The sequence below is a fragment of the Vombatus ursinus genome, unplaced genomic scaffold (assembly GCF_900497805.2).
Source record: "Vombatus ursinus unplaced genomic scaffold, bare-nosed wombat genome assembly UNPS02014820.1, whole genome shotgun sequence".
NCBI lineage: Eukaryota > Metazoa > Chordata > Mammalia > Diprotodontia > Vombatidae > Vombatus > Vombatus ursinus.
In genome coordinates this window covers 21,516,786-21,534,588 of record NW_020954598.1, presented here as the reverse complement: position 1 = coordinate 21,534,588, position 17,803 = coordinate 21,516,786, and the positions used below count along the sequence as shown (strand labels likewise).

The following is a 17,803-nucleotide window of genomic DNA, read 5'->3' as shown; positions in this document are numbered from 1 at the left end:
GAAGAAGAAGAAGAAGAAGAAGAAGAAGAAAAATGAAGAAAGGAGAGAGAAAAAAATAATTCATGTGCCATAGGTCACTTATGACTGCTGTAGGAGGTTTTTAGAATGAGGGTGATCAAATTGATAACCAAGAATTCATTCAATAGTTTTTAAGTGCATGTGATGTGCAGAGCACAGTGCTGGATAATTAAGACATAGTTTTTGCTTTTATGAAGTGTATAATCTAGTGAGATGATGTTTAGGCCAATAATAGTAGAGAAAATTCTAACGGACAAGGAGATCTAGCTGAGAAGTAAAGTTTTTTTAAATATTAACAATGGGATTGAAGACTAAATGTGAGAGAATTAGAGAAGGACCAAAGATGATTCCAATACTCAGTGTATAGTGAAATGGGAAAATGATTAGTGGGTGCTTGAGAAGGAAGGGTATTCCATCTTTCCCAAGGCTAACTTGAAATGATAATAAGAATATAGGGGTAGAATTTGTAGAAATAAAGAACATAGATATAGATAATGGGACACAAGGAAGGGAGATAGAAAAGTAGAGATGTGACCAATTCATGGCAATTAGTCAAGCACGTAAAGATTTATTAAACACCTACTATGTGCTGTACACTGCTAGATACTGGTGATACAAAACCAAAAGGGAAGTTCTCTATACATGCAGGTAGCTTACATTCTACTGGGAAAAACAACATGTACACATGTAGACAGAAAGTAAATACAGACTGATTCGAGTAGGGGACAGAACATGAGCAGGCAGGGGAATCAGGACAGGTTTTGTGTAGAACATGGTATTTGCTCTGACTCTTGAAGGAAGCTAGAGATTCTAAAATGTGGAATTGAGGAGGGAATGCATTCTAGGTGTGTTCTAAGGGCTAGAACAAAGCTCAGAGGTAGGTGATGGAGTGCCATATATGAAAAACAGTAAAAAGACCAGTTTGACTGGACCTTAGAGTGTGTGGAAGGAAGTCATTTGAAATGAGCCTGAAGGGTAGATTGTGTTGTGAGGGACTTTAATTACCAAACTGAGGTTTGTAAGTGCAGGCAAAGAGTTGGAAATGGTTGGTATCTCCCAAGGAGAAAACTGAGAGGGAAAAGGACCTGAAAGGGACCTAAATGTTTCAGTGCTTGTTAGTGATAAATTTGCCATTGCTCTATGCTTAAACAATTGTTGTTTTGCTGGGTAGAGGATGATCTGATCATTTGAATTTGCTTTATTCGTTGTTAAAAGTCCTTTATAGCTTTTCTTCCAGGGAAACCAATGTAAATATTAAAATCAGACTTTTACTTTCCCACTATGGTAACTAAACCTCTGCCTATAATTCAGCCTTGTTTGATGAGTGAAGACAAGGCTGCACTGAGATTGTCCTCAGTATGAATGCTCTGCTAAACACCTAAGGGGGTTCTCCCCTTATCTCCTAGTCTTTCCAGGTATATTGGCCATTAACTCTAACACAGCTGCAGTGCAGGTGTGGAAAATCCTAGCATGAAGACAGTGCCTAACATGACTACTTTCGTAAGTGCTGCCAACTGGGCTTTCTCCGTCTGCTCAGTGCTAACAGTTTGCTTTCTTGCTGCTTGCTCCAGGAAGCAGATGTAGTGGAGGAGGTTGAAATGATGGTGGAGAGCCTCTTGGATGTGCTCTTACAGACTCTGCTCACTATCATGAGTAAATCACAGTCTCAGGAGGCGGTAAGAGGGCAGCGGTGCCCGCAGTGCACAGCCGAAATCACTGTTAGTAACTAACAATCAGGTTCTATTGCCTGCTTTTCTAACCTTTAATTCCTTCACCCAACCCTTATCACCACCCACCTTCATCCCATGCCCATTTCTCCTGCATGGTTGATCAGAGCATGACTCCTTTCCTTCTTGAGTCACATGGCATTTCTTTATTCTGAAAACCAGTCACAATTCCAGATTCATGCCTCTCTAAAAGAGAAGCAAAAATGAATTGGTGCCAGGAAAAGCTCTCTTGATTTTCCTGATGTTTTCTGGCATTGGCCTCTGGGGTCAGTCATTTTCCAAGGTGTGGAGACAGTTAGAGAAGATTCCCATGTACCATGCTGAGAAGGATGAAAAAGAAAATCCCTTCCTAATCTGCTACTGGATGTCATCATAGAATACTAACTTAGCATAAGTCTGTGTCGTGTGCAAGAGAAAATGATGCTCAATCATCATGTGCCTTTGTTGGGAAGCTTATAAGCTTCTGTCTGCAGTGTCAGTCATTAAACTTCAAGTGTCAGAGATTTGGGACAAAAATAACAATGAGATAGAAATATACAATTGCCAGAAATTAGTAGCCATGCAGATATGATTTAGCACAGAAACAGGGGAGATTAGTGTTTCGGAAGGAGTAGAGAAACAGTGACCTGGCTTCCTGAATGGAGGAGAGACCTGGCACTGAGGAATTCTAGAATGGACATTTTAGTCCTGATGCTCTGAGCAGGAAAGGCCAGCATTGCTGGACACCTCTTTTTTTTTAAAAAAAAAAAAAAGTCTTCCATTTGGCAGATGGGGATTAAAATTAATCTCTTGAATTAAATCCTCTGTGGGAAAAGGCTAAACTCTAAGCATTCCAGGGAAAGAGAAGAGAGTTTGGGGAGTAGGAAGAGGCAAAGAAAGAAACAACATCAGCCTTATTCAACAAGACACTGTGCCTGTAGCTGGTGTGCTGCTGTAAAAGGGTCCCTCAATGTCCTGAGGGACTTCTCTTTGGGAGCTCTCTTGCTTTAGAGGAATCCTATAAATAAACGTATGCACAAAGAGAGAAAGTGAGGAGCATGGACTGTTGATATTATTTATGAAAACCAAAGCTCTTAATCTGGGTGATTCTTTAATAGAATTTTATCCATCAGAGGGGAGGGGAGGGAAGAGAAGGGGAATAAGCATTTATAGAGTGCCTACTGTGTGCCAAGCACTAAAATGCTGAGCACTTTTTCAAATAGGATCTCATAGGTCTAGACCTGTGATTTCGTTGGTGGAGGAAACTACCTCCACTAGTATAAATCTATCCTGCCAGTCGCAGTCTTAGAGAGTTTCCTGGGACTCTAAGAGATTAAATGATTTTTTTTTGTTGTTGTTCAGTGGTTTCAGTTATGTCCAACTCTCTGTGACCCCATTTGGGGTCTTCTTGGCAAAGATACTGGAGTGGTTTGCCATGTCTCTCTCCTATTCATTTTACGGATGAGGAAACTGAGGCAAACATGGTTAAGTGACTTGCTCAGGGTGACACAGCTAGTAAATATCTGAGGCCAGATTTGAACTCAGTAACATGAATCTTCCTGACTCCAGACCAGGCACCCTGTCCACTGAGCCACCTAGCTACCTTATCCAAGGTGAGCAGATGGTATGTGTCAGAGTCAGGACTTGACCCCAGGCCCTTTTGGCTCTGAGGCCAACTCTTTTTCCACTGTTCCTTTCATGTTTAAACATGCACATCACATATATAACAATTTTAATTCTTCTCAAAGATAATTTGATCTGAACATTGAGTTGAGGTCAGATTCCTGGGGTCTTAAGAATGCTAAAAAAACTATGCACAATGAAGTCATTTCCCACAACTCTTCCAGGACAGACATCCTTCTGGCTACTTTACTCATTTTCTGCCCTACCCCAGGGTTGCCATTACTTCAGCATTTGTTTGCTGCTTTGAGCTTTATTTGACTTGAAGGAGTGTTAAGGTCTCTAATTTTCATCCCTAAATCCTGCTGCCTTCCACTCCACAGTGCTTCCTTACTTATCCCCAATATTTGGGCCCTTAGGATTCCTGCTTTCTAAATGTTCTGTGTGGTTCCTTTTTCTAATTGCTGCCTAGCCCTTTAATCCTTGCACACTCAGCCTCAGGAAACCCATGGAGCCACAGAGGGCCTCTAAGATCTGAGTCCTCTGTGGGAAATTTTGCTTCACAGAGGCGGGAGGAGAATTCTTGCCATAAGGGAAGTTAGAGCTGTACATGTAAACTGTTAACGGAAAAACATAGTATATCAACTAATTGTAAAGAAGTCTGTCACATTGAGATGCTTGCTCATGATGACTTGTTGTTTTTAAATGATCCTGTGATGTGATGACACTGTCCAGCCTTGTTTACATTGTGGTAATTACATTGTGCCCTGTTTTGAGCAGACCTAGCCTTCTCTGCCAGAATATGAAGCTCACTTAAAGCTTGATTTTGTTGTTCAGTTGTTTCAGTCGTATCTGACTTTTTGTGACCCGATTTGTGGTTTTCTTGGCAAAGATACTGAAGTAGTTTGCCATTTCCTCCTCCAGCTCATTTTACAGATGAGGAAACTGAGGCAAATAGGGTTAAGTGACTTTTCCAGGGTCACAGAGCTAGTAAGTGTCTGGGGCCTGATTTAAACTAAGGAAGATGAGTCTTCCTGACTTCAGGCCTAGCACTCTATCCACTCTACCATCTAGCTACCACTAAAGCTTGATAGTTTTCACCATCTTTCCATGGACATCGGGGCCATTTCAAACCCACTCCTTTCCCCTTGACATGGGTGGACTTTGGGGAAATAATCCTTGTGATTGTCTGCACTAAGTGTGTATGGTCCTATTGGTTGACAGGGGGAGTATGTGTCCTGCCTCCTGTCTCTGCTCCGTCAGATGTCAGACACACATTTCCAACATTTACTGGACAACTTTCAGAGCAAGGATGAGCTAAAGGTAGGAGGTGGGATACTACAGTAACAGTGTGCGAGGTTGTCAGACATTGAAGGCTACTAAGGGCAACATAACAGAAGATTGACTTCGGTTTCCTGCTTTTAGGGAGGAGATTAGTATTTCAAAGAAATAAATGAAATGGGATTGTTGAAGAGACACAGATATCCAGCCTTTCTCTGGAACTGGTATTACAGCCTCCTTCAAACTGCAGGTTGTCAAGTTCTCCCCAGTGGTAACTGACTGACTTAATAGAATAATTTCCCTTCATTAATACACAATTCCAAGAAGATGTCAGGAGCAGGAAAGTGGCAATTGCCACATTAACCCATTATCCTTTAAATGGTTGCAGCAAACACTAGAGCGGAAGCTGGCCCACAGAACCAAGTGAGAGTTTTCCAGAATAGTTCCCCAAATACAACATGGCAGCATGTTTGCCATTATCCAGCTGTAGAGCCACCAAGGTTCATTAGCCTTCTTATACTGTTAGTTACTCATGCTTTACCACATTCCTTACCTGTCCTCTAAGAGGATGTCTATCACACAAGGAGATGCTTTATGGAGAGTCCCTGGTACATAGGCTACAGTTGCTACAGTTGCATTCCCTTGACTTGGAGTTTGAAGAATATGTGTCCATGGCAATGCTCACTGCAAGGACACTCATTTTGTTTTTGTTGATTTTTCAGTCATGTCCGACTCTTCATCACCCCATTTGGGGTTTTCTTGGCAAAAATAATGGAGTGGTTTGTCATTTCCTTCTCCAGCTCATTTTACATATGAGGGAACAGAGGCAAGCAGGGTTAAGTAACTTGTCTAGGATCATACAGCTAGTAAATGTCTGAGGCCAGATTTGAACTCATGAAGAGGAGTTTTCCTGATTCCAAACTCAGCACTCTATCTACTGTACCACCTACCTGCCCCAGGGACACTCATATGGGCTGTATTTCCCTAAACTAACATGAGGGAGTCAATCTCCTAGATCGCACTTCCAATGTCAAGAAAAGAAATAGAAATCTATTGATAAGTTCCTAACCTAAAAAAGAATGGCTTTATTTCTGCTGAAGCATTCTAAGGCTTAGGTAACATGAAAAAAAATGAGAAGCAATGCAGCATAATGTACAAGCCAGGGACAGCTTGCTAGTAGATGGACAAAGGGGACAGACTCATTCCACTTGTATTGCTGCCAGACCCTTTCTTCCTCCCATCAGTAGACCTTTGGCCATTAAACTAAGCATGCACAGTACTGCTCATGAGCTGACCAACACAATAATTGTACCTCCTTAAGAGTCTTTGGCCGTGCTTAGATCCATTGGAAGCCCCCAAGCCACCTATACCAAAGTTGGGAGACACCCAAAATCCCAGAAGGACAAAATGACTCTAGGTGGGTAGGGCCCATCATTGATTCTGGAAGCGTCGAAGAAAACAGGTGAGATGTGTTGATACCAATGATCCTTGTGTTGTGCCCTTCTACTCTGCCAGGAGTTCCTGCTCAAGATCTTCTGTGTATTTCGGAACCTGATGAAGATGAGCGTCTTTCCTCGTGACTGGATGGTGATGAGGCTGCTCACAAGCAAGTGAGTGTCAATGGGCCATTCAGCCTGATCATGTTTATTGATGGATGAAGGATTAGATGAGGAATGAATGAGTTCCTAGCATCACAGGCAACAACTCCTGTCCGACTACCAAACCCTGCTAAGAGAAACAGTAGCCCAGATAAAAACATGAGTGAACTAGGATAGGGTTGGGATAGCCAAAAAGGATGGGGGAGGGAAGAAAACAGCTTTGCAAATTGAAGCTAAGCCCTGAAAAGTAGTGATGCTGTCTCTTATTATTGAGAGTGAGTGAAAGACAGTAATCCCCTGGCATCTTTTTCTTTACCAAACTTTGTTTGATTTAATTTAACAAATATTTAAATTTCCATTAGGTGGCACAATAGACAGAGCACTAAGCTTGGAATCAGGAAAACTCATCTTCCTAAGTTCAAATCTGGCCTCAGGCACTTACTAGCTGTATGATCCTATGTAACTCTGTTTGCCTCAGTTTCCTCATCTATAAAATAAGCTGGAGAAGGAAATGGCAAACCACTCCAGTATCTTTGCCAAGAAAACCCTAAATGAGGTCATGGAGTTGGATGTGACTAAAAAATGACTGGATCACAACAAATATTCAGTTCCAACATTTATTGAGCACCTATTATGTGCAGTATTTCCCTAGTAGAGTATTTAACATTTAGCACTTAGTTACCAACCGTAATATACATGGTCCTTTAAAATCAGAAATTTCTCAGCCATTAAATTGCCTGTTACTTTCAGCTTTTAACATTCCCATTTCCATAGATGGGTCAAGGAAACAGGTGCCTGAAACTGGAGAGGAGGAATATGCCTTGAGATTGGCATTAAGTGCTAATGTCGATTATCTTTAGAGAAATAGGTACGGCACTAAAACTTACCATGATGAGTGGTATGAAGAAAAGATCACTGGACCAGGAGTTAAAAGGCCTAGGTACAGGTCAATTCAATTTGATGAAGCATTGATTGAATGTCAGCTATGTCCTGGGCCCTGTGCTAAGCTCTGGGGATATAAACACAAAGTCCCTGCCTTCAAGACACTTCCATTCTAAGTTCCATGTACTAGAAATTCTGTATTTGGAATCAAAGGACCTAGGTTCAGATGCCACTCTGCTACTTGCTACCTGTGTGACCTTGGACAACTGTTAAATTCTCTCTGGGCCTCGGTTTCTTCTGCTATAAAATAAGAAAGTTGGATTAGATGATGTAAAGGTCCCTTTTACTTATAAATCCATGATCCTGCTGTAAAGAATCCCAAGTGTACAGATAACTATATGCAAAATATAAACAAAATGAACACAAAGGGATTTTTGAGTTCCAAGGTCATCCACTAATCAGCTACAAGCCAAGTTATAAATCTCTTTGACCCTCAGGCTCCCCATTTGTCAAATGGCAGTGATAATTCTTGTCCCGTCCTCCTTACAGCATGGCTGTGAAGTTCAAAAAAGAAACTACAAAGTCCCTGGCAAACTGTCAGGCTACTTGCTATGTCGTGTGTACATCGCATGTGACAATCTTCATCTGTGTGAATCTGCTAAAGCCAGTGCCAGACCTATGGGACCAATGTTAGACTCTAGTCCTGATATGGAAACAAAAATAAAAACCGACTTTAAAAAAGGAGAAAGAGCTGGTTACCTGAAGATGTTAAAAGGCCTGTTTTGCTTCACTGTATGACTTAGACATTTCTGGGGTAAAAGAAAGTGAATAGACAATCCCTACTTGCTGCCACAATGTGTTACTATAAGTTGTATCATGAAGCAAATTGTCAGGAAATGGATAATATTTTCCCATTGAAACAAAGTTTAGTTGGGGATGGTGTTCCTGACTAAGGGCTGGGATCATGCAATTAGTTGGTATTTATTTATGTAGCACTTTAAAGCTTGCAAAATACTTTCCATATATTCCATTTGATCAAATTGGTAGATAGAATAAACAGTTTGCTCTAAAAGCAAAGTTATAACAACTTTAAGCCTCTGCCACCATTTAACATTGTAAAATTGTGCTCCAAATACTTTAGAGTGAGAATCAATATGCCACATACTCAAATGGTTCCAATGTTAGGATTGTAGAATCACAGAGTATTAGGTCTAAAATGCACCTTAGCACATCTAAACCAGCTCCAACTACAGAGAGCCAAACTCAGGTCCCAGGAGGAAAGTGACTTTCCTAAGGTCACGCAGCTAGCCCATGGAAGAACTAATGCTGACAATTCCTGACTTCTGATCTAGCACCCTTCCCACTGTTTCCCACTGTTTCCCACTGACACCCTGTAATGAGGCTGATTTTCATATGCATCTTATGAATCCATCTCTTCATTTTATAGTCCTACCTTAAACATACATGAATTATTTTTGAGAAGAGTTCCTTGACATTGCATTCCATTTGCAAACCATTACAAATTCCACCTTAAAAATGATGCTAAGATTACATTTCTTTCTGACCGTTTAAACAGATAAGATCATCCTTCCAATGTGGTAGAATGATTTTTTTTCCTCCTTAGCCTTGTAGAAGGTTAAATTTTGGATCTAAAGGAAAAGGATGTGAATCACACAATGATGTGGACCCAGGCCCCATTCCTGAATGTTTCATGGATTGAACCCTCCTTCTTTGCTGTTATCTGGATTTCACGCAATCCTTTTCATTTTCTCCTGCAGTATCATTGTCACTACTGTCCAGTACCTGTCTTCTGCACTACACAAGAATTTCACAGACACAGACTTCGATTTTAAGGTATGTTCTCCAGTAGTTCCTCACTTGCCTCCTGTAAAGCTACCAGCAAGCCTAAACTGAGGTTGGTTTCTCAGGTCCCTCTCTTCTCCACTGTATATCACTGGCACCTCGTGATATACACAGAGCTGAGGTGGGACCACGTATTTGTTTACCAGTGCCCCGAGCAAGGAGTGCAGCCAAGGATGCCCTCTGTTGATGTGCTATACAGCACTCAGCATGTGCCTAACTTCAGGAACTGATTCAACACTCTTGACTGCTTCCAACACCAAGTCCCCTTGATCGGCACTGACATTTGAAAACAAAAATCTTCACCTGAAAAAATGCAATACGAAAATCTGTGCTAGATGACTATATTTTAAGTGCTCTCTCTACAAGGTCAGGAAAAAAAATGCAGTCTGTGTTCAGATTGTCACATGTTTCATCTGTTCATTTTCTCTAGGTGTGGAATTCCTATTTTAGCCTGGCAGTCCTGTTCATAAATCAACCAAGCCTCCAGCTAGAAATTGTCACTCCAGCCAAGAGGAAGAAGATTCTAGACAAGTAAGACGTTGTCTCCTAATCCTTCATTCACCACCACAGCTCCAGATGTGGTTAGATTTCCATGAAAGACCTCCTTCATGTGGTCAGGGAACTCACTCTCATCATGGAATCATCCCCAAGGAGCAAGTGTAAGAATTGCAAACCATAGACGTAACCTTCTGCAAAGCTTGGAAACAGGGCTTAACGACTGGTTTCATTGTGCTGAGTGCATTGCCAGACTGTACTTTATTCCAGTAATAGATGGAATGTGTATTATCTTTCCCAGATATGGTGACATGCGAGTGATGATGGCTTATGAACTGTTCAGCATGTGGCAGAACTTAGGTAGGTCTCTACTATTTCCCTCTTCTTCGTTTCTGTGTCTTATACAGCCAAATTATATAGGTAACAGAAATCATCACTCTCCCCATGTATATTAATGAAATCAAATAACATTCATGCCATGCCTTTTATCTGTTTTTAGCCATACCATGTAGAGACTGTAGCAAGTATGGAACTGACAGAGAAAAAAAGCTAGACCTCCTTCAATGTCACTGATGAACCAGGAGAGTAAGGGGGAAAAGGGTTTTTCTAAGGAATATAGTCTAGACTTAGTCTCAAGAATATCCAGCCCTAATTTTCAACAACTAAAGTCAAGAAAGACAAGAAGAAAGAAGAATATCTTTCTTTGCATGATCTAATGATATTAGTTTTGTTTTTACTTTTAGTCTTAGAGCACTTTTCTAGGAACGCATCTGTCAAGGAAATGGATTTTGCAGCTTTTAATTTAACAGGCAATTTTTTTTTTTTGGTGAGGCAATCGGGGTTAAGTGACTTGCCTAGGGTCACACAGGTAGTAAGTGTCATGTGTCTGAGGTCGGATTTGAACTCAGGTCATCCTGACTCTAGGGCCAGTGCTCTATCTACTGCGCCACCTAGCTGCCCCTAACAGGCAATTTTTGACAGGATTCAGGAATAAAATACTACTTTAGCATCAGGGACAAGAGATTCAAAATTGTTTTTATATCTTGGACACCTTTGGCAGTCTGATAAAGCCAATGGATCCCTTTTCACAATAATGTTTTTTAAGTGCACAAAATAAAATATAGGATTACAAAGAAAATCAACTATATTAAAATACACACATCAAAATATATTTTTAAAAAGATCACAGACACCAAGTTAAGAACCCCTGATGTGGGAAGCTCTGAGGACCCAACGAGGACATAGTTGGTTCTGAAATGTACTACCTACTCTGAATAACTGGAAGTGATGTTCCTTCTAAGTTGCCAAAAGTCCTAAGCCAACAATTAGAAAATAAATGAGTGAGAGAACTCTGCCAGGTTGGTTCCCAAGTGAAACTATTCAGTTGGTTGTTAGGTTATTAAGAATTATACACAACGTTTATTTTTTTTAAAGTTTCATTTGAACTTTGTCTAGATTGTGTAAATATGTCATATTAATTTAAGATGATGAGAAATTAGATTCCATCCAAAAGAAATGTAACTAATTTTTTTTTAAATTTGAATATATACCAAATGACTCTGTCACCCTGTTTCATTAGGCCGTCAATTCTAGTCACTGCCACCAAACTGCAGGATTGATGGATGTGAGAAGAGAGTTTTATGGGCTACCTAAGCTTTCAGATCTGTCTGTAAGGTTGATTTAACCTTTGCTTTTCATAAACTTGAGGTTTTCCTCCTCCAGAGGACTACAGCCTTTCTGTGGTTCTAATTTCTACTGCAACTTTCCCAAGGTACACTCAGAATAGGAATCTTTAGATTGCCTTGATGGATGACACCTGTCATCATTTTTTCACCATGAGATTGGGAGTGACCGGTTTGAGTACCAAAGGAGCCGTCGTTCTGGTGATACGTCCCATCTGCTTCACCAAGTAAAGTTTGCTTTCAGTTGTGTACGTGGCCCTGGTACCTTAGGTTGAGTTATCACAAAGCCTTCTGCTGTCACTTAGCTGCTATAGTCACAAACCCAGTCCAGGGGAAAATTAGAAAGAGCAAGATGTGAGGGAGACAATTCTGCAAAAAAGAAATAAAAATAAAAGTGGCTGACATCTTACCTGTGTCAGGGTAAATGCCACCAAGTAGACCATCCGTCATCAGGATTCTAATTTTCTCTCATCCAACTGAATTCTTTATGACAGAAATGACTTAATATTAGTCCCCAAATTGGTCCTGAAATCCTCAAGAACTCAAGATATCACTGCCATCATCAGCCCCCCCCCTTATAGATGCAGAATCTGTAGCATCATGTTAACATGTGTTCACTGGATAAACTTTCAAAATATGCTATTTACCAGACTTTTCAGTGCACAGTTAATAACCCCAAAAGTTTCATCTTGATGCTACCTTCTGCCTTTGGAGGCTGCATGGTGATTGCTGTAAATGATGTCTTCTGATTGCTACGAGATGACCTTATATGGTGATAAGATATCTTTGCCATGTTGCGAAGGCCACAAAAAGTCATCCCCACTGTAGGCATCCCCACACAAAACCAGTTTGCTCCTCATTGGTTTTTTAAAAGACTGATAATGGTATTTTGGGGGTGTAGTTACCTCTCAGACATCATTTTCATAGTCCAAAAAGACTAAGACTTCCTATCGCTAGTTAGCCCAGCCATGATCTGGACAAATATGCTTACATACCTGTTTTCTGTTCCACTGACACAATCACAGAAAGCAAACACACTCTGGAGCTTTTATTTTTCCAACCAAGAGTTTGGCATATTTTAATTTTGTAGAAAAACTCCTCCAAAGGATTTAATTCCTTATTGAGGTCAATCGATCTGGGTATATGCGCGTGTGTGCGTGTGTGTGTGTGTGTGTGTCTCCCTTCATAAAGGACCCAATCTTTTCTCACTACAAAATGTGAGAAAAAAAGTCACGTGGGAGTGCGTTCCTAGTTTTGAGTGTCCCAGTTTCTATTCCAGCCTAGTGACAACTAACGTAGTGCCATGGCCCGATTGCCTGGGAGGTTATGCTCAAGCGCTGGAGTGAGGGAAGCCCGGGAAGATGCTCATGCATTCCATAGAACTCATGGTGAAAAGTTTAAGCCTGGTCAGTTCAGTGACTTGCACTCAGAGGCAAAAGCAGAGTAAGGCTCCTCTTTAACGAAGATGAAACCAATAAACACCACTTGCTAAATAAATAGACTGTCTTTGGAATGGCGTCAGGGCCTTCATCCTAATCATGAGAATAAAGACAGAAGTCCACTGTAGACGATATCTATTCTACTTTTTTATTTGAAAATAAAGTAGATTTAGTTTAGAGTTTCAGGGGATTTGCAGAAACTACTTTTAGGTTTCCGGAAAGGGGGACACAGTGTGTCTAACAGAACCACAATGAACTCACCCGTGAAAATTAGATAGTGAAAGGATTAGTTCTTTGAATATTCTTAAATGGAGAATCTGCTTTACTCTAAGAGTCTTTAATGCCCAATAGGTTTATTGACAACCTACTATTTTTATGTCCTATGTAGGGGGACAATATTAGACATTAATCAAATATAAATTGTTTTGCCATCTAGGTGAACACAAAATTCACTTTATTCCGGGAATGATTGGTCCTTTTCTGGGTGTTACACTAGTCCCACAGCCAGAGGTTCGTAACATCATGATCCCCATCTTTCATGACATGATGGACTGGGAGCAGAGGAAAAATGGCAACTTCAAACAGGTAAGACAACTTCTCAGGGTCATTCAGGATACTCTTCTCTTAGACCCTGACCTCCTGAGGCAGGGTCACCAAGTTCATTGCACCTTGGTGAGAGATTATGTGTGATACAGAGATTATGTAGAGAAGGATTTGACATTTGGGGCTCTGTTCACAGGTTTATTTTCTTTTGATTGATTTTGATTGATCTGAAAATGTGAACTAATTTTCCTAGCTTGTTTATACAGTGAGAAGGCCAGGACTAAGAGTAGGAAGAAGCAAGAGGCCTAAGTATGATTAAGGAGAGAACAAACAGGGGGATTATTTCATCTCAAGGAGAACAGGAGGACTGCCACCAGACACAAAGTGTCATCATGATGAATCGGGAAGTGTCATCCTCCCTGAAGGATATTAAGTTACATGGCTGGTTTGTAGAGTATGTATTGTTTCCAATAGTTTTTAATTTATTTTTTTTAATGCAAGAAGGGTCAGAGGATCACCCTCCTGCAATAGTAACTTTAGCTTGAAGGCAAAGGGATGGACTAGGTGATCTCTGGAGATTTCCAAAAGGTAGCCTTCTTGGATTTTCTGACAAAGATGCTCATCACAAATGAAGTCAAGAGAAATAACAGTTATAAAAAAGGTCTTTTCTTTCCCCTGAAGCCATGTGCTTCTGCCCCTCCAATGGCAGCCTGTCCTTTTTTCATTCTTTCTGGTCTCATTTCTCATTAGTGGCTTAACAGTTGATAGGCGAGTGAAGGGATAACTTACACAGAACTCAGAAGAGGACAGGCCATGACCCGAGTCTGCCTCTGATTCCATCCAAAGTCAAAGGTAAACTGCCTCTTAAGGAAAGAAGGACACTTCTTTTAGCCTTTAGCATCAGCCTTTCCTGCCTCGGTATATCAGCCCATGTCTACTGGACAAAGCAGAAAGCTATTTTTCAAGAGAGTCCAGGTCACCAATGAATTTTGCAATTCAACAGATTTTTACTGAGCTCCTACTGTGTGTAAAGTCCAGTGCTGAGCTCTTATACTCTGTCATAGTCAGTGCTACAGAGCAGAGCCAAGCTAGAGGTAGCTCTGCAGCAGGGTGACCCTTAAGTTCTTCCTGCATAAAAAACAATTGCAAACAGAATGTGTTCACCAAACCAAACACAGCTTGATTTTTCAAATTAAGGTTGCAACTCTGGTGGTTAGAAAACCTCGTCTGGATATATATCCAGGGAAGAGCCCCTGGGATATAAAACTCATTGGTAGAGAATAAATGGGGAAAGCAAGATCTCACTCCGGGAATGTTAGTTCTCCTAATGGTCAGAATAAAAGCAATTGCTAGAAACTTAAACTAGTCGATATTGTGAATTATAACGTGACAGATTTGAATAGATTCCCTTTTCATTTAGCTTAGATACATTTACTTTGGAGACATGGGGCTTAGTTTTCCCTTCTTTGTAATTCTAGACCTCTTCCAAAAATCTCTCCCTCATTTCGTGCTCCCAGCAATATTGAAGTAGTCTAATTTTTTTTCACATCGTTTAGCAAATGTGTCATTGTTTCTGTCTAAATCTTCTTCTTATACTGTAGCACTCTCCCCATTCATTGTTCCAGGCCCTACTGCATGAATGGGCCTAACCGAATCTCTCCACCAGGTCCCTCCTTACTCTCTGTGCTCTGAAACTGTTCTCTCTGTGTGGTGTGGAAAAAAGCAGGTTCCTTGGTCATAAGCAGAACTAGGCCTCTTCTTAAAGTCAGACCTATACCAATCATCATTAGTCCTTCTTTTACCAGTTATTTGAAATCCAGGAAACGTACTGCTAGAATTTATGTTATGAAAAGAATACTCGAGTGGGAATCAGAGGACATGGGTTCTAGTCTCAGCGTTTCTGTAAAATAGTTGTATCTTCTTGACCAAGTCAACTCCCTTCCTTGGCCATCAGTTTCCTTATTTGTAATTTGAGGGAGAGGGGATCTCTCACTGATCCTCCTAACTGAAATTCTGTGATCTGTGATTTGTGAATTTTCTTATATTCAAGTAGTTAAGGTTTGGAATAGATCTCTAGAAACAGAAATCTAGAACCAATTCAATTTCCTATGTAAGGGCCTTTAGAATACCTCCTGGCTTCATATATAATCTCAGACTCATTATATGTTTCTCATCTTTCCCTTATGTTTCTTGGAGAAGCTTGTTATAGAGGTAAAGGATATTCCTTTAGTTTTTCATGAAATGCATATGTGCCATTTTTGTCTGTCTGAATATTTCAATACATTAAAGGTTCCATGTTCTCAGTGGTGCAGACTGTAACCCAGCCATACCTTTGCATGCTTTGTAGCTCTTGTCCCCATCCTCCTATGTAGACTCAACATGCTAGAGGCCTTCCTCTAGGTTTTTTAAGATGTAATGAATGACAATGCAGTATTGGGGCTATCTGTTCTCCCTTACTCTTACTAAAATACCAGTACACCTCCTTTTCTAATCTAATCATACATTTCCTGGGTGATATTTTATGCCACTTTTAGCACCTTAGCCATCATAGATACTATGCTGCAGTCTGTTTGGGACTACTATGCATCACTCCTTAGGACCACTCTTTGAAGTCATCTGTAAGACTATTGGTGTAGAAAAAGATGGGGGTTTTGCTGTTGTTGTAGTTAGAGAGGAGATTGGAATCAGTGAAAGTACTACACAGTTTCCCAAATACAATCTGACCCACCATCTCCTGCCTATTAAATTCTGGGTCCAACTCATTGTCCATGCCTGTTTGAGATATATACACAGATGGACAAACTCAATAGGCTGCCCATTCAGTTGCATCTAGACAATACACATCCAGCACCTATTTGTTTTTTCTTGTGCAGATTGTTAAGGTAAACTCTTTTAAGTGGTCATAAGTATTAAGGCTTTGTACTATTAGAACTTGGTCTCGTCAAATGCAAATAGGAGTATCTGTCTGAAACAGGCAAATACAGCTTTGTGAAGGTTCAATTCAACAAATAATTCTTGAGTACTTACCATGTACAGAGCTCTCTTCTGTGGGTTGGAACAGATAAAATGATAAAGACACAGTCATTGCCTTCATGAAGCTTATAGAATAGAGGTGTCATCCCTGCAGCCCATGGGCATGTGGCCCTTAAAATATAATTTGGGAAAATACTTAATAAAATAAATAAAAATACAATAAAACATTTTGAAATTAAGTCAACAGGAAGCCTGCAGTGATCCTTAGGTCTGGATTAATGAACCCCATTTCTAATTGACCCCATGTCAAACCCATTTCATTGGGTTTGACACCACTCAGATATGAGTGTCGAAGATATGACAAAATACATCATTATAATGATATGTACATTTGAGAATTATCAAAAATAAAATGTTACATAAGACCCAAAGGGGAAGAGGTCATATATAACTGGGGGAAAGAAGGGGAGAAAACCAGGAAAGCCTTCCTTGAATATAGGTGGCCTTTGAGTTGAGCTTTATAAATTAGGCAGAAATTCAATTGTAGGAGGAGGGGAGAGTATTCCAAGTATAGGGAATACCACAGGCAAAGCCATAGAGACTAGAAAGTGCCCAAATGTGCAGAGGACAGAGAGTAGTCCAGTTTGGTTAGAGTGTATATGCCTATGAGCTGAAGCTAAAAAAGTAGGATAACACCAGATTATAGGAACATGTTGAATGCCAGGATAGGAAGTTTGCTTTATAGACACAGTAATTGTAAGACAAAGGAGAGTTTGGGGCTTTGGAGTTCAGAGAGGAATGATCAAAGTTAGTGTGGCCGCAATGCAAAGGATGAATTGGGAGAGGTGAAGAATAAAGATAAGAAGCCAGGATAAAAGGCTACAGAGCAATACAGTTTGGGGAGGGGGAAGGGTGATGAGGGCCTGTGCTAGAGGAGGAGCTGTGGGACCTGAGCAGAGGGGACATATGTGGAAGATGTTGTCGAAGTAGATTCATCAATAAACCATAGTAAACCATGAGAGGGTGAGGGAGAAGAAAGTCAAAAATAATCCCAAGATTGGCAATATTTGATTTAATTTCACATATGACCAATCCTTGTCTCAATTTCAATGTGGTGAAAGGCTGATAAACAGAGTTGCTATGCATTATGTCTTTGAAAGAAATGGTTTGTGGACAGAGGTGCTATTGTACCTGATTTTTTAGAATTTGGGTAAAAATTCAACTCCTCTAGTTGACTTGCAAATAGCATCAGCACAAAAGATTTGAGATCCCAGTGTGTATCTACTTGGTGAAAAGAGTGCTCTTCAAGGTGAATTGCTGAATGGGAAGTTCCATGCGCCTCCCAGTCCCTGCTTCATTCATATAATCACAACAAACTAATGTCAGCAATTATACTGTGGATTAGTCTCCCAGCAAGCTCTCCTTTGTGACTGGCTGGTAAGAGAGGATAAGGTTCCAGCCAAATTGTTTCTTCACATAAAGACAGTATATGGATATTATTGTAAGTGAAAGAAAACAGCTTAACAGAGCCTTCTTTGAGAACCAAAATGCCTTTCTCACCAGGGTAGGTTTGTTTTTTGCTTTGGTTCAGGGAAAGGATACCTGAGCCCTATAGGTCTCATCTTTCAATGAAATAAATGGGGCAAGTGGTATTCCAGACTCAGGGGCATGGTGTCAGTGTTATGGAACAATCTGGCTCACTG

At 40.5% G+C, this 17,803-nt stretch overlaps 1 protein-coding gene across 1 annotated transcript in view; it reads left to right on the top strand.

Annotated features, from left to right (window-relative positions):
- The window catches only part of DOCK3 (dedicator of cytokinesis 3), a 392,714-nt gene that overhangs the window by 305,351 nt on the left and 69,560 nt on the right, over positions 1-17,803 (top strand). Inside the window, exons 26-32 of the mRNA XM_027837282.1 lie at positions 1,590-1,736; positions 4,569-4,667; positions 6,141-6,235; positions 8,884-8,959; positions 9,399-9,499; positions 9,765-9,823; positions 13,021-13,169. Coding sequence (XP_027693083.1) covers positions 1,590-1,736; positions 4,569-4,667; positions 6,141-6,235; positions 8,884-8,959; positions 9,399-9,499; positions 9,765-9,823; positions 13,021-13,169 — 726 coding nt within the window. The remainder of the gene's footprint in view (positions 1-1,589; positions 1,737-4,568; positions 4,668-6,140; positions 6,236-8,883; positions 8,960-9,398; positions 9,500-9,764; positions 9,824-13,020; positions 13,170-17,803) is intronic.